The 23,127-nt window shown below is 38.2% G+C and overlaps 2 protein-coding genes and 1 long non-coding RNA gene across 5 annotated transcripts in view; 1 reads left to right on the forward strand and 2 right to left on the reverse strand.

The window, feature by feature from the left end:
* Nucleotides 1–5,659: 5,659 nt before the first annotated feature.
* LOC149616685 (uncharacterized) lies at nt 5,660–7,085 on the reverse strand. 2 transcript variants are annotated; one of them, XR_016375949.1, is made up of 2 exons: nt 6,041–6,248; nt 5,660–5,945 (listed from the first exon to the last, which is right to left on the reverse strand). XR_016375949.1 is itself a non-coding variant. In XM_089856809.1 (2 exons), the coding sequence occupies exons 1-2, from the start codon at nt 7,032–7,034 to the stop codon at nt 5,678–5,680; spliced, it is 372 nt and encodes a 123-aa protein (XP_089712935.1). In that variant the 5' UTR covers nt 7,035–7,085; the 3' UTR covers nt 5,660–5,677. The 2 variants fall into 2 exon arrangements, 1 of the variants encoding a protein (XP_089712935.1); XM_089856809.1 differs by lacking the exon at nt 6,041–6,248 and adding an exon at nt 6,931–7,085.
* A 12,431-nt stretch (nt 7,086–19,516) lies between these two features.
* On the forward strand, nt 19,517–20,923 carry LOC149616686 (vitamin D 25-hydroxylase-like). The gene is made up of 2 exons (XM_089856689.1): nt 19,517–19,906; nt 20,700–20,923. The coding sequence occupies exons 1-2, from the start codon at nt 19,777–19,779 to the stop codon at nt 20,879–20,881; spliced, it is 312 nt and encodes a 103-aa protein (XP_089712815.1). The 5' UTR covers nt 19,517–19,776; the 3' UTR covers nt 20,882–20,923.
* The window catches only part of LOC149616687 (uncharacterized), a 24,136-nt gene continuing 21,726 nt past the window's right edge, over nt 20,718–23,127 (reverse strand). Inside the window, exons 3-4 of one of the 2 annotated variants that reach the window (XR_016375905.1) lie at nt 20,894–21,114; nt 20,718–20,828 (exon numbers count right to left, since the gene is read on the reverse strand). This is a non-coding gene — a long non-coding RNA (uncharacterized LOC149616687). Of the gene's footprint in view, nt 21,115–23,127 lie in introns of both variants that reach the window. The other variant, XR_016375904.1, reaches the window with a different exon arrangement.

The raw sequence follows: 23,127 nt of genomic DNA on the forward strand, positions 1-23,127 counted from the left end.
CTCGTCCACTTTTGCTGATGCTAAGCTACTATAATTCTTATTGTCGTTCGCGGATGAAACCGAGTTTATTTAAATTGGTGACACTTGGAAATCACCATAAGCTCTAATGGCAGGTGTAAATAGCTAACGCAAACTTAGACAAAGGCTCAACTAACCAAAGTACTAAGTGAAACCAAAGAGTAGACCGTGTTACACTATTGTAGGCCTAACCGTAAACAAATTCTTCTGTCAGCGAATGAAAGTAGTCTTTTTCGAAATTTAAAAAAAAATAGAATTATCTAGTGATGGTGCGTTCCCATTAGGGAATCCAAAGTTAAAAGTATATACTAATATAATTACATATCATATTAGAATTACTAATATTTTTGTAAACTCGCATTGACTCTCAGAACGAATATGCACGTAAGAATTTGTTTTCGAGATATTTAAATTACTAAATGTACTTATTGGAAAATAAATAATTACAAAATGTATTTGCGGAAAAATATGTAATTACTAAATGTATTTGCGGGAAAATAAATAATTACTAAATGTATTTGTGGGAAAATAAGTAATTACTAAATGTATTTGCGGGAAAATAAATAATTACTATATGTATTTTTGGGAAAATAAATAATTACTAAATGTATTTGTGGGAAAATAAATAATTACTAAATGTATTTGTGGGAAAATAAATAATAACTAAATGTATTTGTGGGAAAATAAATAATTACTAAATGAATTTGTGGGAAAATAAATAATTACTAAATGTATTTGTGGTAATTTTTTGCAGCGTTAAAATTTAATTGACCGAGAGGAAAAAACATATTTATTATCGCACTTTTCCAATGCTGAACGCTCAAGTATAAAAATAAGACATTCAAAGCCAAGAAAGTTGTCGCGTTTGTTAAATACGACAAGTTTCTCGGTTCTTGCCATGAGAGGCTTTTAATTTTAATGTCGTATGGAGGACGTATGTACCCTGTAAGTTGGTTGACTTTCGGTAACAGCGTCTTACGAGAGAAATCATGATAAAAGTGCAAAATGTGTAATCGTGTTTAGCATGACAGATTAGAACTCGCTCATTAGTGATAAAAATTATTCATTATCCAATTCCCACTTAATTATCTTCTGAAAGATGTTTCATGTTTTAAGATACCGTTTTTCGACTCCCCACTCTATCTACTTGATTTTACGGTAGTTTATTCAATTTACAGCCATGATTAATGATGATACTGGATAAAGAAATTCCTGCCCAATTCAATACTCGCGGGATACAGTGTCATTACTAGTTTAGCATGCATTTTCTCTGATTTCGTAAATCGTACAAATCAACACAATCACAAATAAACCGTTAAAATAATAATTCCGTTTTGCCAAAAAACTAAATCCATCAACTTTCTGGTCAACTGAAGCTATGTGTGTTTGGTATGAGGTGGGTTGTAACGTAACGCACGACGTGGAAAAACGGTTGAAGTATAACTTAAATTTTAAGATAATCATTCACTTCGTGGGCTACCCTAACTAAAACCGTCAAGTTTACAATGGCTTGCAAACATTTCCATAGCCCGTTCGTTCAACAAATATTGAACTACCAAAGTACCAAAGTTGTCACTTCACAAGTACCTTATAACGTTTGTATAACGCATAGTATCTCGTGCCCTCCCTTGCATCACAATTTACTTACTTGAATTAAAAGTATGATGAGAGTGTTCAGGATAACAAAAATTCAGTCGTGAGAAGGGTGAAGTATATTTAACCATGTTGTTGGAAAATTATGAAAATTTATTGATATTTTAATCAGAGCTGTGTGAAACTCAAAGTAAAATATTGAAGCCATTCATGAGATAGTTTGGCCGCTATGTTGGAAAATGGCCGCCGGGAATGCCATTTAGATAAAGCATATTATTCAAAAATTATGAACATTGGTAATAAATATGTTGAGACCGTCTAAACATCACTATTGAGTATTGAAGACGTGCTGCTGATAGTTTGGGCGCCATCTTGAAAAATGCTAAATATACTTCAAATACATAAATCTTTTCGAAATTCCTAAAATGAGCAGATTATTTTCATTAACGTAATAAACACAAAATAATGCCATCCCAAGTCGAAATTTGACGCCATCTTTAAAAATGGCCACTTAAAAATTATTACCCAAAAATCTGAAAGAAAGAAAAGTTATTCAAAGCCGTAATTCTCTACATATGGGAATACAATTTAATATGAGGTTTATACATTCTAGTGTTGTTAAAGATTAGATTTCAGACTAATCTCTAACATTTCATTCATATTCATCGTTAGCCTGAAAATTTTTTCACAATAATTACAAGTCTGAGAACTTGATTAGACGCTGCACCCAGCAGGGGGGGCCTAATATTTAGTAAATATTTATTTTCCCTCAAATACATTTAGTAATTATTTTTTTTCCCACAAATACATTTAGTCATTATTTATTAATAAAAACTGTCATTGTAGACAAAGACGGGAAAGTGTAAAAGATAAGTGTAGAAAATGAATTGCCAGAAGTAACAGATATTAAAATTTTTACTTTTGAAGACATGATCATAAAACATCGATTATTTTAAAAAATTCTTATTTTAGTTTTTTTCACCAAATTTTCATTAAACTCAATATATTTTTCTACATTATTTACACAAGTATTTTGCTCTATATAATAGTTCCAGAAAAAAATGGTATCTTCAAGTTTTTTGATACTAGGTTTTAGTTCAAACACTCCAATTTTTATATTTTATAATTGGAAATATTGCCAAGCAGAAAATTACAAAGGCCGTTTGACTGTGATGTAGTTAATAATGTTCAAAAGATATTTTGGGACCTATACATCACGTTAATTTTGATACTTATAAAACTTTCAAAATAACGACTACGATTTTCACACAGTTTTTTTTCAACCATTTTCTGACTATTTTATTCTGGTATAAAAAAATGTACGCGCGTACTGGTTTTGAAATGATGCACATGTTTCGTGACAAAATATTTTGACAATTTTTTGTGAAAAAAATTAAGATAAGAATTTTTTAAAATAATCGATGTTTTATGATCATGTCTTCAAAAGTAAAAATTTTAATATCTGTTACTTCTGGCAATTCATTTTCTACACTTATCTTTTACACTTTCCCGTCTTTGTCTACAATGACAGTTTTTATTAATATCTGTTACTTCAGTCTTAATATTAATTCAAATTCAGAAACCTTAGGAGAGTAAAAGTATTATTGCATTGTGCATACATTAGTAAACGCGTTTGAACTAACCAACCATCTATTATAAAACTGTCATTCCTGACTGCTTGACTTGACAATGAATTGAACTCAAATTGCTTTCCCGTCATTTTCACATGCAAATACTGAGGAAGCTGTACATAGTTATACCATAAAAAGATTCCGTACACCTGAGCACCAACACATGTCATATACTTATCAAGTTCAATTACCAGTCGTCGGTAATCTAGCTTAATTACCAGTCGTCGGTATTCTAGCTTTATTACCAGTCGTCGGTATTCTAGCTTTATTACCAGTCGTCGGTATTCTAGCTTTATTACCAGTCGTCGGTAATCTAGCTTAATTACCAGTCGTCGGTAATCTAGCTTAATTACCAGTCGTCGGTAATCTAGCTTAATTACCAGTCGTCGGTAATCTAGCTTAATTACCAGTCGTCGGTAATCTAACTTAATTACCAGTCGTCGGTAATCTAGCTTAATTACCAGTCGTCGGTAATCTAGGTTAATTACCAGTCAACGGTAATCTCGCTTAATTACCAGTCGTCGGTAATCTCGCTTAATTACCAGTCGTCGGTAATCTAGCTTAATTACCAGTCGTCGGTAATCTAGCTTAATTACCAGTCGTCGGTAATCTAGCTTAATTTCCAGTCGTCGGTAATCTAGCTTAATTACCAGTCGTCGGTAATCTAGCTTAATTACCAGTCGTCGGTAATCTAGCTTAATTACCAGTCGTCGGTAATCTAGCTTAATTACCAGTCGTCGGAATCTAGCTTAATTACCAGTCGTAGGTAATCTAGCTTAATTACCAGTCGTCGGTAATCTAGCTTAATTACCAGTCGTCGGTAATCTAGCTTAATTACCAGTCGTCGGTAATCTAGCTTAATTACCTGTCATCGGTAATCTAGCTTAATTACCAGTCGTCGGTAATCTAGCTTAATTACCTGCCGTCGGTAATCTAGCTTAATTACCTGCCATCGGTAATCTAGCTTAATTACCTGCCATCGGTAATCTAGCTTAATTACTTTTCATCGGTAATCTAGCTTAATTACCTGCCATCGGTAATCTAGCTGAATTACCTGCCATCGGTAATCTAGCTGAATTACCTGCCATCGGTAATCTAGCTTAATTACCAGTCGTCGGTAATCTAGCTTAATTACCAGTCGTCGGTAATCTAGCTTAATTACCAGTCGTCGGTAATTTAGCTTAATTTCCAGTCGTAGGTAATCTAGCTTAATTTCCAGTCGTCGGTAATCTAGCTTAATTTCCAGTCGTCGGTAATCTAGCTTAATTTCCAGTCGTAGGTTATCTTGTTAACTTAATATACATGTGTGGGGTCCTTTTCCAACTTAACTTGTTAGCTAACACAAGCTTAGGTTCTCTTGTTTTTTTACCACTACGAAAACTGGACCAAATAGCCTTAACCGTGCTAACATCATAAACTGACTATTATCCATGCTTAAATAACGCAGATTGGGGTCATTTTGAAAATTTAAAATTAAACATACTTAAACTTAAAAATAATCAATGAAAGCTGGAAAGCACAAATACTAAATATGAGGCTTTCGTTTAAAACCGTTTTCAAATCAAACAAACGTATAGTTATATCATGACGGCTACCACAAGATGGTTATCTGTAAAATATTTTCCCATGTTATTTCTATGGGAAAATTTCGAGGTTTTCGTCAAAATCTATGATTATTTTTATGGAAATGAAAACCACCCTTAGCAACTTTATTTTTTATAAAATAAACTATTAAATGGATCTCTTTGAACATTTAACCACATATTTAGGGCCCGAATTGTAGTTCTGTGGAATTTTTTCAAAGCAGTTAATACGATACAAAAAAAGTTATAACCAATCAAAAAACCATCCTTATACATTGAAGTCGGTATGAAGTCTTATCTAAGAGAGCTACCGCTCTCATAGAATTTTCCCACAAATACATTTAGTTATTATATATTTTCCCACAAATACATTTAGTCATTATTTATTTTCCCACAACTACATTTATTAGTTATTTATTTTCCCACAAATACATTTAATCATTATTTATTTTCCCACAAATACATTTAGTTATTATTTATTTTCCCACAAATACATTTAGTTATTATTTATTTTCCCTCAAATACATTTAGTTATTATTTATTTTCCCACAAATACAATTAATTATTATTTATTTTCCCTCAAATAAATTTAGTAATTATTTATTTTCCCTCAAATAAATTTATCAGTGCAGCATTAAAACATGACTTCGTCTTTGCTTGTGGATGGTGCATAATTTTTCGATATTCAGATTAACACAAATTTTATCGTTTTATTTTGCATTTGTGATTTAACTATGAAGACGACACCAATGCTTTGTGCAAAAACTAGTCTTAACCGCCTTGGTGTGATGCGTTTGATCAGATCAAAATCGTTCTAAATCAGTTTCCGGTTTAAATTTCTGTTGCAAGGGATTACATTCCTAACAATTTTCGTTTCATCCTAGTGATGTGCAGTGGTTCTCGAAACTGGAATCTTGTCAGTAACTCGACGGTGAAGACGAAAGAAGCGACTCCAAGCATTGCCACCCACAATCTGAACTTGGCTTCAATGTCCTTGAATCTGAGTACGTGTACTTCATTCTCAGCCGTCGAATGTTGTGGTTCCAATTCGATGTGCCAGTCTCTCTCGATCAAGCGGTGATAGGATGTGATTTGGCCGGTTTCCACGAAAGCCCGCAATCTGCAATCACCAAAGGGTGAGATACTTCAAATCAGTAACATAAATCAGGTTGTAAAATTTGTCCGCGTGTCTAATGTTGACTTTATGCTCCCTACAAGGTGAAGGCTTCTCAATTTTGATAAACTCCATTTGGAAAGAAAAGGTAACTGTTCCCGTGAGCGACAAATTATCTTAAAAAGCGCTACACTGTTCACGTACAGCGTAAATTGGTTACAGCGCCAGTGATTAGCCCTTCTATGCGATTTAGAAATGAGAATAATGTTTCGGGGGATACAAAAAACTTTATGGATTAATGGAAACTAAATAGTAGGGGCCCACGGACCCCAAATTGGAGTTACAGTCGAAAGAAATGTTTATTCCAAAATGAAATGATGTAAAGCTTTGTCCACATTAGGCTCGTGCCAACGTCTATTCGCATCTTCGCTACAGATCACGAAAAACATTTGCGCTACTGTTCAGATACTTGCAAATATTTTGCTTTTCCTATTCTGAGAGCCAGTGAAATTTCAGTAATCATTGCTCCATCTACGTTGTTCATATTTATAAACAGTGACTCGACTGCTTCACTCAGCTGCACGCTACTTTCGTCATTGTGAAAAGTGACGAAACTAATGGACGCCTTCCACACCCCACCCTTCCTCTCGCCTGTGATTGGTGCATTTTTCGCGATGGCGCGATGTTCTTGGCCTAGTCGCGAGAAATTTGTATCTTCGCGAGGTGAGGACGCAAAGAAGCGAAAACCCAATGTGGATAGTAGCGCGATCATGCAAAAAAAGCAAAGCGAAGATGCAAACGCGCAAAATGTGTCAGTCTGGACAGCCGTAATAATAACAAGTTTCCAGCGTTATTAGTCAATGCACATAAACACCAATAGAGGTACGGAGGAAGACAATAGTAGCTACGTTTTATGTTAAAGATCATCGCCAATGTGCAAATGAGAAACACGTAAATGCAGACTCTTCTTAAATTAAGAAAGTTAACGAACCTTCGGTTGATGTACTTCAGAGCTATCGGATTCATTCTTTTATTTGTAGGGAACACTAGCGCTTTAGGCAAGTACTTTGCCGAACCAAGATGAAATAGCAACATTTTAGGCTTTTGCTCATCCGAGATGTATAGCGAGTACGCCTGCAAAGTAGTTATATCTCCAAACCATATTAATAAAAACTGTCATTGTAGACAAAGACTGGAAAGTGTAAAAGATAAGGTTTGAAAATGAACTGCCTGAAGTAACAGATATTAAAATTTTCACTTTTGAAGACATCATTATAAAACATCAATTATTTTAAAAAATTCTTATCTTACTTTTTTTCACCAAAATTACTCCGGGAAAGTATTTTAAAAAGGAACATGCGCGTTACTTTGAAAATACTACGGCTTTACATTTTATTTTTTATCAAAAATTTAAAATTAGGTAGAAAATTCGACCCTATAACGAGAGAAAATCGTTGAGAGCTTATAAAATATAAACCGTATTAAAACTTTACAAAACGTATTCTTAAAGTGTAAAGCTTTCAAAGCATTAAATATTAACGTGCTGTGTTGCTCTCAAAGATCACGATTAATCTACAGATCTTTTCGACACTAATAACTAAATCACAAAGTAAAGGCCTATATTATTTTCCGCTTCGCAATATTTTCAATTTTAAAATATAAAAATTTAAACTCTTCAAGAGAAATCTTTTCAGATATCCAAGCATTTGAATCTCCTAGAATCAAATGTTAGTTGAAAGTAAAACCAGTACCAAGATAGTATCCCTTAAACCCTTCTAGGTGACAACTACTATTGAGGACAAAATACTTGGGTAAATATTGCTGAAAAATATTTTGCGAAAATGAAATTTTGGTGAAAAAAAGTAAGATGAGAATTTTTTAAAATAATTGATGTTTTATAATGATGTCTTCAAAAGTGAAAATTTTAATATCTGTTACTTCAGGCAGTTCATTTTCAAACCTTATCTTTTACACTTTCCAGTCTTTGTCTACAATGACAGTTTTTATTAATATCTGTCACTTCAGTCTTCATATTAATTAAAATTGTTTAGAAAATATGGGAGAAAAAGTCTTAGGGCGTTGCGCGTTCATCGGTAATCTAGCTTAATGACCAGTCGTCGGTAATGCGACTAAATTACCGGTCGTCGGTAATGCGACTAAATTACCGGTCGTCGGTAATCTAGCTTAATCACCGGTCGTCGGTAATCTAGCTTAATCACCGGTCGTCGGTAATCTAGCTTAATCACCGGTCGTCGGTAATCTAGCTTAATCACCGGTCGTCGGTAATCTAGCTTAATCACCGGTCGTCGGTAATCTAGCTTAATCACCGGTCGTCGGTAATCTAGCTTAATCACCGGTCGTCGGTAATCTAGCTTAATCACCGGTCGTCGGTAATCTAGCTTAATTACCGGTCGTCGGTAATCTAGCTTAATTACCGGTCGTCGGTAATCTAGCTTAATTACCGGTCGTCGGTAATCTAGCTTAATTACCGGTCGTCGGTAATCTAGCTTAATTACCGGTCGTCGGTAATCTAGCTTAATTACCGGTCGTCGGTAATCTAGCTTAATTACCGGTCGTCGGTAATCTAGCTTAATTACCGGTCGTCGGTAATCTAGCTTAATTACCGGTCGTCGGTAATCTAGCTTAATTACCGGTCGTCGGTAATCTAGCTTAATTACCGGTCGTCGGTAATCTAGCTTAATTACCGGTCGTCGGTAATCTAGCTTAATTGCCGGTCGTCGGTAATCTAGCTTAATTGCCGGTCGTCGGTAATCTAGCTTAATTACCGGTCGTCGGTAATCTAGCTTAATTACCGGTCGTCGATAATCTAGCTTAATCGCCGGTCGTCGGTAATCTAGCTTAATCGCCGGTCGTCGGTAATCTAGCTTAATCGCCGGTCGTCGGTAATCTAGCTTAATCGCCGGTCGTCGGTAATCTAGCTTAATCGCCGGTCGTCGGTAATCTAGCTTAATTACCGGTCGTCGGTAATCTAGCTTAATCACCGGTCGTCGGTAATCTAGCTTAATTACCGGTCGTCGGTAATCTAGCTTAATTACCGGTCGTCGGTAATCTAGCTTAATTACCGGTCGTCGGTAATCTAGCTTAATTACCGGTCGTCGGTAATCTAGCTTAATTACCGGTCGTCGGTAATCTAGCTTAATTACCGGTCGTCGGTAATCTAGCTTAATTACGGGTCGTCGGTATTCTAGCTTAATTACCGGTCGTCGGTAATCTAGCTTAATTACCGGTCGTCGGTAATCTAGCTTAATTACGGGTCGTCGGTAATCTAGCTTAATTACCGGTCGTCGGTAATCTAGCTTAATTACCGGTCGTCGGTTATCTAGCTTAATTACCAGTCGTCGGTAACCCTTAATTGGTAATCTAGATTAATTACCCTTTATTGGTAATCTAGATTAATTACCCTTAATTGGTAATCTAGATTAATTACCCTTAATTGATAATCTAGATTAATTACCCTGAATTGATAATCTAGATTAATTACCCTTAATTGATAATCTAGATTAATTACCCTTAATTGGTAATCTAAATTAATTACCCTTAATTGATAATCTAGATTAATTACCCTTAATTGATAATCTAGATTAATTACCCTTAATTGATAATCTAAATTAATTACCCTTAATTGGTAATCTAAATTAATTACCCTTAATTGATAATCTAAATTAATTACCCTTAATTGATAATCTAGATTAATTACCCTTAATTGATAATATTAATTACCCTTAATTGATAATATTAATTACCCTTAATTGATAATCTAGATTAATTACCCTTAATTGGTAATCTAGATTAATTACCCTTAATTGGTTATTTAATTAGTAACCCTTAATTCGTTATCTAGTTTGGTAGTCTAGTTTAATTACCTCTAATTGATAATTTATTTTAAGAACGTTTAATTGATAATTTATTTTAAGAACGTTTAATTGGTAAACTACTTTAAATACTTAAATTCGTAATCTAGTTTATTTATCTTTAATTGGGAGTCTAGTTTAATTATCTCTTATTGATAATCCAGAATAATTAGCAGGGAAAAGTTAAAATGTTTATTAAGCTAGTCTGAATTTGACTATATCCGCGACAATTTAGACCCGTGTGTTTTGAAGGCGTCGCTGTAGCGGCCGCGTCAACGTCACTGCAGCAATATTAAAGCCGTCTTATCTCACTATCGATAGGCCATTCCAACCAAAAGGCATTAAGAAGAAACAATCGGATTATTATGAGGCAACTATACGTTAAAAAAGGCCAACATTGGTCTCGCTGATATTTCCTAATAAAACAGTGGATAAATGCTAAAATATCGCAGATTGGGGTAGTTTTTAAAATTTAAGTTAAACATACTTAAAATTAATTTTTCTTAATAACAAGAAAAATGATCCTAGATTATAGTTTAAAGTTTAATTTAAGACCGTTCCCAAAACTAACCAACGTATAGTTTTCCTAAATCACGAATAACCGATTTGTTTTTTTCGAAAATTTTCCCATGTTATTTCTATGGGAAAAATTTCTGTTTTGCATCAAAAGGTGTGATTAATTTTATGGAAATGAAAACCACCCTTAGCAACTTTATTTTTTATAAAATAAACTAATTTATGGATCTCTTTGAAATTTTAACCACATATTAAGGGCCCGAATTGTAGTTCTGTGGAATTTTTTCGAATGAATTAATACAATACAAAAAAAACTACATCCAAACAAAAAACCCTCCTTATACATTAAAAGCAGTATGAAGTCTTATCTAAGAGAGCTACCGCTCTCTCAGAATTCTCTTTATGGTGCGCATTGACTATTAGTGCGTCTAGCTACAATTTAGCTTTGGTGTTATTTAACGTTAACATTCATGTTGGCAAACTAAGAATATTGTTGATGTGAGACGAGACGATAGTGTTTACACTGCAAACCAGTGGTGAATGTAGCTTTCAGAATAAAGGGTAAACAGCTGAAGCGTAGACTTCATTTCCTATTCTTTTCCCCATTGACTGATTTCCATGTGTCCAAGATTTATCCTTATTGGATGTAAAATGTCGTCTGCTTTACTGTACATTCGCTATGTTTGGAATACTGCTTCAATATTTCATAAATTTTTACTTCAAAAAAGTGAAATAATTCCATATCTAGGTAAATACGTTTGTAGTAGTAGACCTCTTGACACGGAGAGGTAATATTTTGGTTTTCCCAACTTGTTTGATATTTCTTTAGTCTTTACTGAGTAGATTATTTTCATGAACGTATTAAACACCATGAAAATAACTATTTCCAAGTCTAAGTTATCGACCCCATCTTTAAAAATAGTCACTGAAGCTATATCTGATGCAAGAATCAGAGTGGTGTGAATGGGTCTTTGACCGAAATAGCGATAGCGAACCCATCCCCACTGTTCGGGATTAAATCGTTTCCTAGCTATTGTTGACTTAATCTTTTTGTTGGGTTAGTACCAAAGGTACCTAGGAGATAAGGATTGATAAGATATAGACCTTTGGTGCTACCGAACATATAAAAAGAGAGTGTAACGCTGCAGGCGGGCAGTCTTGATATTGTCACAATAAACATAACATTGGCAACCAACATGGTGTCAGAAGTCGGGTACGCGGAAATTTGACGTTCTCGCGTTTAACCCATACCTAGTCGCGGACTTATACCCGCCCCCACGAATATGGCTTCCTCCGGCGTACCGGCGCCAAAGCCTGTAGAATGTGCCGTGGAAGCCGCCGAGAATTTTGCCACCTTTCAAGAAGCTTTTGCTGACTACCAGATTGCCACGGGCCTCAACACAAAAACGGATGCCGTTCAGGTTGCAACACTTCGCTCATTACTGGGAGACGAATGTCGGAAGGTACTCAAAACTTTAAATCTCTCAGCCGAATCTCAATCCACTACTGAGGGTATCCTTACCGCCTTAACCAACCACTTTACGTCGAGAAAAAACACGCTATACCCCAGATTCTTGTTCCGCGCCGCTACGCAACAACCCTCCGAAACAGTGGATCAATTTTACATCAGACTGAGAACTCTAGTCAAGGCCTGCAAGTATCGAAGTACTGAAATGGAAAACGACCTTGTCACCGATCAACTTGTTCTGGGTAGCCGCGATAAACAGACGAGGGCTGAACTCTTTCGAGCAGCCGATCTACCAACATTGACCGAAGCACTGGAGGTACTACGTATCAGCGAAAGCGCTAACACCGAATTAAAACATGTCGAAGCGGAAAACACACACGCGTCATCCGAATCAGACAACATAAATTACGTACATCACCGACCACGGGCACAAAGTTTGCCGTATCGACGTCAAGGTCATCAATACAAACGATATCCACCAACGAGAAGCAATTTTCGACACCGATCAAACTCCATCGAGAGTTCTTCTTGTCCGTACTGTGGAACACAGCATTCAAGGGAAAGTTCCTGTCCCGCTTATGGGAAACATTGCAGCTTCTGCCGATGCTTCACCATTTTGAATCCGTTTGTCGGACGAAGGTGCGACGATCAGTCAACTTTCTCGAAGACCACCAGCTACGTCAGTCACCTGAAAGCGCATACAACGACCAAGAGCTTCTCCACTACGTACAAGAGCCAGTGTTGTCTGGTCACCATCAACGTGCCACAACGAGCCACGATAATCGGACGGAAGAAAATCGATACGATTCAGAAGAACTGTTTCACATAGAGGAAATAAACCCTCGGTTTCAAGAAACCTCGTTCGAACGATGAAGTGCATGCCGTGCAGACACAGGGCACCCTAAGAAAGCTCTTCTGCGACCTTCAGATCCACGAGGTGAACCGACAGCCCCAAACGTTACACTGCCAGCTCGATACTGGGGCCACATGCAACGTAATGAATCTGGCAGTCTTTCAAACTATTCAGCGCACTTCATCGGTATTCACCCCGACATCGTCCAAAGGCCTTACACTGTATGACAACTCAGTCATGCACCTTGTTGGAGAAACCACACTAACATGTTCCGTGGGGGAAAGGAAACAAAACCTGAATTTCAAAATCATCGAAGGGCCTCATAAACCGCCGCTGCTATCAGCGACAACCTGCGGTCAATGAGGTCTGTCACGTAGATGTACAGTCACAAGAGTCATCGATCATGACACAAGCCGCGATGACGGGCAGATCAATAATAACCGAGTACATTGACGTATTCGAAGGTCTGGGTGAATTTCCGGGAGTCTATACGATTGAAATTGATAAGTCGGTGCCACCGGTTCAACACTTGCCACGCCGAGTGCCAGTTGCTCTTTTGAATCCTCTTAAGCAAAAATTGGACGAATTGGAAAGCAGAGGAATCATAGCAAAAGTAACAACACCTACCGACTGGATCAGTAGTCTTGTGATAGTACAAAAGAAGCCGAAGACAAAGATTCCTGGTGGACAAGCCAAGAACTCCATAAGAATATGTATCGACCCTAAGGATCTAAATAAAGCCATTAAAAGGGCAAAATATCCAATGCCAGTTTTGGACGACATCTTACCGAGCCTAACAAATGCTTAAGTGTTCTCAGTACTGGACGCCAAAGATGGATTTTAATTTTATCAGATTCGGTTGTCGGAGGAAAGCTCTTACCTCACCACCTTTTGGACACCGTTTGGACGATTCCGATATCTACGTATGCCGTTCGGAATATCGTCCGCGCCTGAGGAGTTCCAACGGCAAGTGCTGGAACTACTAGAAGGCCTACGAGGCGTATATGACATCCACGACGATATCCTAGTAGTAGGGTGTGGATCATCCATCGAAGATGCAATAACCGATCATCACCGGAATTTGAAAGCTTTACTTGCCCGAGCCAGGGAGCGGAAGTTGAAATTAAATAAAGAAAAAGTGCGCTTAGCACTTACGACTGTCACGTACATGGGCCATCAAATCACCCAGAGTGGAATCAAACCAGACCCCGCAAAAATTCAAGCGATTGTCGAGATGCCGCCACCGAAGGACAAAAAAGCCCTTCAAAGGTTTTTGGGAAGCGTCAATTACGTTTGTCGTTTCCTCCCAGAGATGTCAACTGTCAGTGAACCGCTCAGACAACTGCTAGAGAAGGACACGTTGTTTGCCTGGCAGGGTAGGCAAGAGTCTTCGTTCAAACAAGAAGATGTTAACGGAAGCCCCAATCTTAGCGTATTACAATAACGGAACGGATGTCACGATTCAATGCGATGCTTCGGAATCGGGCCTAGGAGCCGTACTGTTGCAAGAAGGCCGTCCAGTGGCTTATGCCTCCAGAGCTTTGACCTCGAGCGAAACAAACTACGCTCAAATAGAAAAGGAATGTCTCGGAACAGTGTTCGCCTGTGGACGCTTTGAACATTACATAGGAGGCTGCAACAGAGTAGTAGTTGAAACGGACCACAAGCCTTTGATACCCATATTTACTAAACCACTACGTTTAGCGCCCAAGCGTCTGCAACGGATGTTATTACAACTACAGTCACGTCCAATACAAACTTGCACGTCCAATACAAACCGGGGCCAACGCTTCATATAGCGGATATGCTAAGTCGAAGTTTTCTGCCATACACGGGCCAATCGCAGTCTCCAAACATTGACATTTACAACGTGGAAGAAGAAAATTTTCAAGATATAGCCTCTGTAGAACCAGAACGGTACTTACCTGTAAGCTCCACCACACTGGAAGAGATACGAGCCGCCACGCAGAAAGATGACGTTCTACAGAAGCTCAAACAAGTCATCCTGAAAGGTTGGCGACAGGGACAAAAGGAACTTCCCGTCGAACTGCGATGTTTTTGGCACACAAGAGACTAGTATACAACTGATCGAGGAATCCTGTACAAAGGGCAAAGACTGATAGTTCCGGAAGCCGTTAGACAAACCATTTTGGAAAGACTCCACTACAGTCACCTGGGCTCAGCTGCGACCATTAGGAAAGCACGAGAAACCGTTTATTGGCCGAGAATCGAGAAGGAGATTGAAAACTATGTAGGCCGATGTAGCCCTTGCCAAACATTCTTAACGAAGCAGTATCGAGAACCACTGAAACCTTTCGAAATTCCAACACTCCCATGGCAAATGGTAGCGCAAGACATATTCACACTAAACGACGTCAACTATCTGGTCACCGTCGACTACTACAGTGGTTTCTGGGAACTCGATATCCTGAAAAACATGACGGCCGCGACATTAGTCACCAACACCAGAGCTCATTTTGCTAGACACGGCGTCCCGCAGGTGTTGATAACCGATAATGGAACGAACTTCGTCGGAAAAGAATATGCGGATTTCGCCGCAAAATGGGGTTTTATTCACGTAACAACGTCCCCGTACCATAGTAAATCCAATGGGAAAGCAGAGTCAACTGTCAAAATAGTCAAAAACCTTCTTAAGAAGGTCGAATTCGCGAAACAAGACGTCATGTTAGCGATTCTGGTATGGAGAAATACGCCGCGAAAAGACGGATCGACGCCAGCACAGAAGCTTTTTTCACGCCAAGTAAAAACACCAATACCAATGGCTCCAGAAAAACTACAACCAGCCGTCATAAGGAATGTCCCTCAAGTCATAGCGGAAAGACAGAGGAACATGAAGCGTTGGTATGACAAGGGAACACGAGCATTGCCAACGATTACAAAAGGTCAAAGTGTCAAAATGGATCCAAGGAAACGGCATACACCATGGATAACTGCCACCTGCGAAGCTAAAGTTGGATCCAGGTCCTATCTTCTACGAACAGACAAAGGGTCTATTTTTAGACGAAACCGCCAAGACATTCGGATTGCCAAGTCACCTGTTCAGTCGAGACAACTAAAAGACCAAACTGAACCGAACCCGAGTCACATAAGGAATCCATACTATGGATTTAGACCAAGAACAGTTTTAAGCAACTACCGACGAGCCACATATCCCAAAAATCCAGTCTCTGATCCCGACGTTCGAGCAAATGTTCCTGACGACCGAGCCACTTTCCCCGACGTTCGAATTAATATTCCTGACAACCAAACCATTGATCCTGACGTTCGAGTTGATGTTCCTGATGACCCCATTGTTCGAATCAATGTATCTGACGATGTCGCCCATCCCCATGGCCAAAACAATTTTCCAGATGACAGTCATGACTGTGCTAGGATGGAGATGGACAAGCAGCTGGTAGAGTTGGCCACCGAAACGAGACATTGTCTCCGAGACCGTAAGAAAATCAATTTACCCCAAAGGTATCAAGGAGGGACGGCAGAATATGAAAAGTGGACTTTTAAGAAAACTAAAATGTAGTGGATTTTCGGTGTTATAAATGTATATTATTTTAATTTGAAGTTTCTAATTATAATGCAAATGGTACGTTAATTGAAATAATACTATGTTAGTTTTGTTAATTTTAATAATTTTGGATTAACCAAATTTAAATGTTTGCTTGTATCAATGTTAGTTATGCAAAGAGTTTTATTATAAAAAAGGGAGATGTTGGGTTAGTACCAAAGTTCAATACCTATGGGAGATAAGGATTGATAAGATATAGACCTTTGGTGCTACCGAACATATAAAAAGAGAGTGTAACGCTGCAGGCGGGCAGTCTTGATATTGTCACAATAAACATAACATTGGCAACCAACACTTTTCATTAAAAACTCTCAACGTATTTGTAAGATGTTGATTTTCTGTCATTACTTTAAACCCCACCTTATCATAACCACATCCAGTACTGCATGTAAATGAAAGAAGTGTTCTCTGAACCTTTTTTCTCAAATGCCTCCATTTGAGATTCTCTACTTGGTGCCGTTATGGTTTCAGATTTAAGAATGAAAACGTTCCATTTTCGGGTGTGATAGTCTAGCAAAAGAGCCAAGCTATTCCGCTACTACAATAGCTAGGAAACCATTTAAACCGCGAAGAATGGGGATGGGTTCGCGATCCCGAATCCTAAGTCCCATTCACGCCACTCAAGACCAACGTTTAATACTCATTATCTGTAACTGCGGAACCTCTTGTGTAAAGAACTGTGGCAGAGCAAAAGGGCTTCTTGTGGCGGAGGGGGCCCGAGTTCGATGTGCTGGTTGGTTCAGACCGTTCCTTGCCCCGTTCCCTGAAGGTTTTGCTCGCCCGCTTTGCCCCCGCCCAGATGTTGCCTTAATTGGCTCACCCCGCTATTGGCCACCCTCTGAGGGTCGCGGCCTGTTTCGATCGTGTGGCACTGATGTTCTTGGAGGAAAAATCCTCCGTCCCTTCGAGCCTCCTACTGCCTTAATCCTTCCCTGTCACCGACCACCATCTGGCTGGGGTCGCCGCTGACGGTGTCCAGCTTTTGTCACCTGCTCAAGGGGCGTTTGTCGGGGCCGCTGACCGATCCCGTGTGCCTTGATGGCGTTTCCGCGGGTTCAATTTGGAATATGACGAGCCCCCAGCTAGGTGCTCCGCCTAATCAAGGCCTCTGACATGCAATTATTGTGAAAAAAATCTTCAGGCTGACGAAATGAATATGAACGAACTGTTAGAGATTTGTCTTAAATCTAATCTTTAACAACACGAGAATGTATAAACCCCCATATTAAAATATATACCCTAATCAACATGTTCAGAATTACAGCTTTGAATAACTTTTCTTTCTATCAGAATTTAGGGTAATAATTTTCGAGTGGCCATTTTCAAAGATGGCGTCGATAATATTTACTTGGAGATGGCTATTTTTTGGTGTATATTACGTTAATGAAAATCATCTACTCAATATAGGAATTTCGAAAAGATATATTTAGTATTTCAAGCAGTCATTTTCCAAGATGGTGCCCAAACTATCAGTAGCACGTCTTCAATATTCAATAATTGTGTTTAGACGGTATTCAACATAATTATTACCAATTTTCATAATTTATGAATAATATACTGTATCTAAATGACATTCCCGGCGGCCATTTTCCAACATGGCGGCCAAACTATCTCATGAATGATTTCAATATTTTACTATGAGGTTTACACAGCTCTGATTATAATATCTGTCAATTTTCGTAATTTTCCAACAACATGGTGAAATATACTGTACCTAGCATTGATGGCGGCCATTTTCCAATATGGCGACCAAACTATCGAACACAGAGCTGTAAAATTTTTCTATGATGCTCATGTGGCTCCAGTGATGTGTACCAATTTTCATAATTTTTGAAGAAGAATGTGGAATACATTGTAGCTGGCACTCCCGGCGGCCATTTTCCAAGATGGCGGCGAAAGCTCGCGCTCTACAGCAGGGGACTTTTAGTATATTTTTTGTTGGCTCGAAAATAACACATGTACCAATTTTCATCTTTATGTTCAAATGTTCTAGGTCAAACCCTAAAAGTCCAGGGCTAAAAACTTAAACGAAATCTCTAAGGAACGACGACATAAGCTAATAGTCTTGGTGACGTGCCTACAAAAATGTAACTTAGCGTCGAATATAGTACCCAAATGTGTATGTTGTGTTTAAAAAATAAAACATCGTGGGATATATATATTTTAACACAAATATTCATCTTTTTATTAAGATTTGAAGTAACATTAACTATATCAACACCAATCTTGTGAAACGAACCATTTTAAATTTCACGCCAAAGTGTAGATTTTCCCGCCATCTACGTGTTGCTGTTGGAAGTAAAACATCCAGTGGTTACCGCGCATGTCAATGGGCGGGGCTTCACCTTTCCCCACTCGGTCTATATCTCATTCTAGTGTAGATAACAGTTAGACCAAAAATTTCAAAAAAACCTAGTTGAAAATAGACCTTTTAAATTTGCGGGAGCCATTCTTTAGAATTTTTCTATGCTTGTAGGTTGTCAATTTATCTACCAGTAAATATTTGTGTTTGGAAGTTGGATATTAAGTCAAATTAAGTGGTTGTAAAGAGCCAGCAGGTTTTTGCCGCTTCTTTTTGTGAGTATTCGATTTTTGTATGTAAAATGGAGGAAGATAATGTTGAGAGTAAGGATGAAATGCGGAAGCGCAAAGCGCGGGAAAGGATGAGGGCAAAAAGGTCGACGTTTTCATTGGATACTTAAGTTTATATAATCTTCTCGACACGGAGAGGTAATATTTTGGTTTTCCCGACTTGCTTATTTACGTTTTTACACGCTTCAAGCATGGATAAAGAATGCGCGTGCGGAAATTTGTTTTCACGCTATAGGATCGGCAACTCCCTATCTCGAACGACAGCTTATTCTGTATATACTCTGTTACAACATCGGTTGTCAGCACGCGCAAAGCTAGGTTTCTATGTAATCTAGCCTTGCGCGTGCTGACAAGAGACAAAAAACTTCAGGATCTTCAGGATTTAAAATCGTTTAAAATATCCTGAAGCTTTTTGTCTCTTGTCAGCACGGGCAAGGCTAGATTACGTAGAGACCTAGCTTTGCGCGTGCTGACAACCGATGTTGTAACAGAGTATATACAGAATAAGCTGTCGTTCGAGAAAGGGAGTTGCCTACAGGGAGCACATTATCCAATTTTTATCCTATTTTTGTGCTCACTGCTTGCGACTTGCGTAGTTTCTCCTCTTTGGTTTCTACAGCTTCAGTTGGTTTGCAGACTATTAAGAAGTATTTTTCTCTAAAATTCAGGAACAAAAAAGCCAAGCTCATGATTTGTATGTCTGTTTTATAGATATTAATCTATTTGTAAATATAATTATTTTAGTAAGCCCGAACCAATAAGAACTTAATGGACACCATTTTATATTAACTTAGCGTGTAATCGTGCTAGAAAATATGCATGGTTACTGAAACAAACATGCCAACCACACCTAGATAGCACGAAAATTTTCATTTGCGTTACTTGTTATACTTTATTACGAAACAGAGGAAGCTACTCTGGCTGGTTACACTATACCCAAACGAAGCATCATTATGGCCAATTTGTGGAGAATTCATCGAGACCCAAGGTACTATAGCGACCCTGAAAAGTTCATTCCGGAACGTTTCTTGGAGGCTGATGGATCGTTGAAGAAAATGGATCATCTGATACCATTCTCCATGGGTAAGTTAATTTCCACATAGAAGATTTGATCATAAGTCCATAACCCTCCTCGAAATACCTATATGTGGCGATTTATAACTTATCCGTATTCAGCCTGGATACTTAGTTCCAACCCCCCCCCCTTCCTTCATCATTTTCCATGATCTTAAAGGGCGCCACCGGAGGCTTGAGGGCGCGGTAGTTTTGAAAGAAGCAAAAGCAAGTCCGTCGTTTGTGCGTGTAGGCACGGAGCTTCCGCAGGCCTCTGGTTGCGCCATTAAATTTAAACGACGAAAAAATCTACCGCGTCATTTCACTTCGATTGCACAATGTGTTCAGAGGCGAAAATAGACCTCGTTGTAAATAAGGGGGTAGGTAATCCTCAGTATCGGGACATACGAGGAGGTTCATACATTGCCATCTCTGTGTACTCTCGTGATACAAATAGACTACAGCACAGGCGACAAAAAGTAGGGTTAATGGCTAACTTTTACCCCCTTGTCTTTCCCTCTTAGTTACATCGAAACAGTCTACAACTTTGCCTTCCATTTCGCTTTTTGGCACCTGCGCTGTAGTCTTTTTGTATCATGAGAGTGCGCAGAGACGGCAATGTATCAACCCCCTTGATACTGAGGGATGCCTACTCCATTTTTACGTCGATGAGGTCTATGTATGTGGTGGCGCTTGCGTCGCGGCGTCCCGCTGTCTAAAAGCCAGATGAGTGAATGGGGAAAAGCTTCATTTTGGTACTTCGTGTGTTATGGACTCCTGATTTTATTTCTAAAATACTTTCTTGTATCATAAACATTCGCAGGTAAAAGGGCTTGTCCCGGTGAAGCCTTGGCTCGTATGGAAGTATTCCTCTTTTTGACATCAGTTCTTCAAAGATTCAATCTGTCACAACCGGAAGGACACAATGATAACACTTTCGAGTGTCACAAGGCTGTTATACGAATATTGACTTCTTATAAGCTTTCAGCCAAATGTAGATATTAAGGAAATAAATACCTAGTTAATGGTTGATTGTAGTAAAATGAATTTATAGGCATAAACTAGACTTTACTTCGAGGATTCCTAAACTTACACCGAGGTCGCTGCAATTGATCTTGCCTCGATTCTCAACAGTTTACTATTGTGGCTCACCATGACGTTACCAAATACTCATTTGTGGATGAATTTGATCTCAATTCCATGATGTGGTTCACAACGTTGCTACCTTTGTGTCCCAACTTAAAATTAGAAAAAAATCAATGTTTTTTATCCTCTAATTAGTAACGTTTGTAGAAATCTATTATCTTTACGACCTCTTCCGTGTTTAGTATTAACAAGGTTTTAATAATGTTTACAATTAGATCGTTGTGGCAAACAAGATTTGAGTGGATGATTGTTATTGCAAAATTGGTCAAAAAAAATTGTATTTTGCTACTATTCATACAAGTTACAAATACTTTTTCATCCCGCCTAAAATAAAATCATAGTTAAAATTTGTAATGGAATCCATGTTCAATACGATTGGTTACAGAGATATCTAAAAATTATAAGTAAAACGATCATTTCGAAAACCACTTAATTCAAAGTGATAAGAATGGACTAAGATTTTAAAAAACAATTTCAAAATTCAATAAGATCCAACGACAGAACGGCAAAATGGTTAACGACATCTAATGACCATTAATAATACGCGTCAATTAACTGGGTGGATGTGGGATATCTAGGCCCGTGCCTATCGCAAAGCGAGAATATTTTTAATTAATTTTGTTCGCCGTGTTTTCTCACTTGGGGGCGCTTTTAGTACCGTAAAATAAAAATAAGTTCAGCCTCATGACCCCGTCGACTGCAACAATATTAGGGCAAGGCATAGACGTAGAGCCGTGAAACCGAGGTCGCGGATAGTAAAAAAAAATGTTTTAGAAAATTTCCGAAGACCTTTATTAAACAATCATGGCAAAGAAGTAAAGGATAAAAAAGCTAAGGTTAAACAAGTTGGGAAAACCAAAATATTACCTCTCCGAGTCTAGAGGTCTACTACTACAAACTTATTTACCTATAGTCTGTCAAACGAAAGAAGAGCCCTGAGAAATTTGTCCAAATTGGTGTCGCCACCATCGACCCCATAGTACTTTATCAACTTGTTTTGTTTTGTCAATAGTCGTCTGTAATATAGTCTGCTATATACAGATACTTTAAATTGTGTCATTAAAATATATTGCAATGCTAGTTCAACAAAGATAAAACTGGTGTCTTGTCGTTAATTTTGTTTTATATTCTTTAATACTCGATGATCGTAAAAAACCATGAAACATAAACGTATTAAATATATATTGCAAAATGTATTGGTTCTATTGCGATTAAGCCTATCTGTATATTGCAGACTATATTACAGACGACTATTGACAAAACAAAACAAGTTGATAAAGTACTATGGGGTCGATGGTGGCGACACCAATTTGGACAAATTTCTCAGGGCTCTTCTTTCGTTTGACAGACTATAGATATGGAATTATTTCTCTTTTTTGAAGTAAAAATTTACGAAATATTGAAGCAGTATTCCAAGCATAGCGAATATACAGTAAAGCAGACGACATTTTACATCCAATAAGGATAAATCTTGAACATATGGAAATCAGTCAATGGGGAAAGAACAGGAAATGAAGTCTACGCTTCAGCTGTTTACCGTATATTCTGATAGCTACATTCACAACTGGTTTGCAGTGTAAACACTATCGTCTCGTCTCACCTCAACAATATTCTACAGGGCCGGTAGGCCCTTGTAGATATGACTTGATACTCTTTTTTAAAGGTAGCGTCGGCGAGGTTTATTACCGATCTAGAACGCTAGATGGCGCTCGCGTTGGGGGCGGTGGCCTAAAATTTGAAAAAAGGACCATACCCTACGAGTGGATGAATCGCGTCACGTGGGTTACAAAGACTCTATTTGCCCCTCAACCTGGACTCCACGCATCAATATAAATGAAGCTCGCCTAGAGCGCAAAACCTTGCAGTCCATTTTGCACCCCTTTTCCTCATTCTTTCGTGACAGCGAGGAGCGGTTTTTCTTTTTCGCACCTGGGAACTTCTTTTATTCTTGGAATTTTTCTTTTTTTTTTGTACTATGCTGTTATAGTCATAGGAGAGGGGAAATTCGCGGAATTGTGAAATCATTCGACTTGGTTTGGTTGGGGGCTTGGGGCCGGGCGCGCTTAGCGATCGGTTAGGTATCTTTCTTAGGGACGGGATTTCAG

Source organism: Phalangium opilio, unplaced genomic scaffold (genome assembly GCF_054372755.1).
Source record: "Phalangium opilio isolate 3A_F unplaced genomic scaffold, DU_Popi_V2 ptg000217l_1, whole genome shotgun sequence".
NCBI classification, from domain to species: domain Eukaryota; kingdom Metazoa; phylum Arthropoda; class Arachnida; order Opiliones; family Phalangiidae; genus Phalangium; species Phalangium opilio.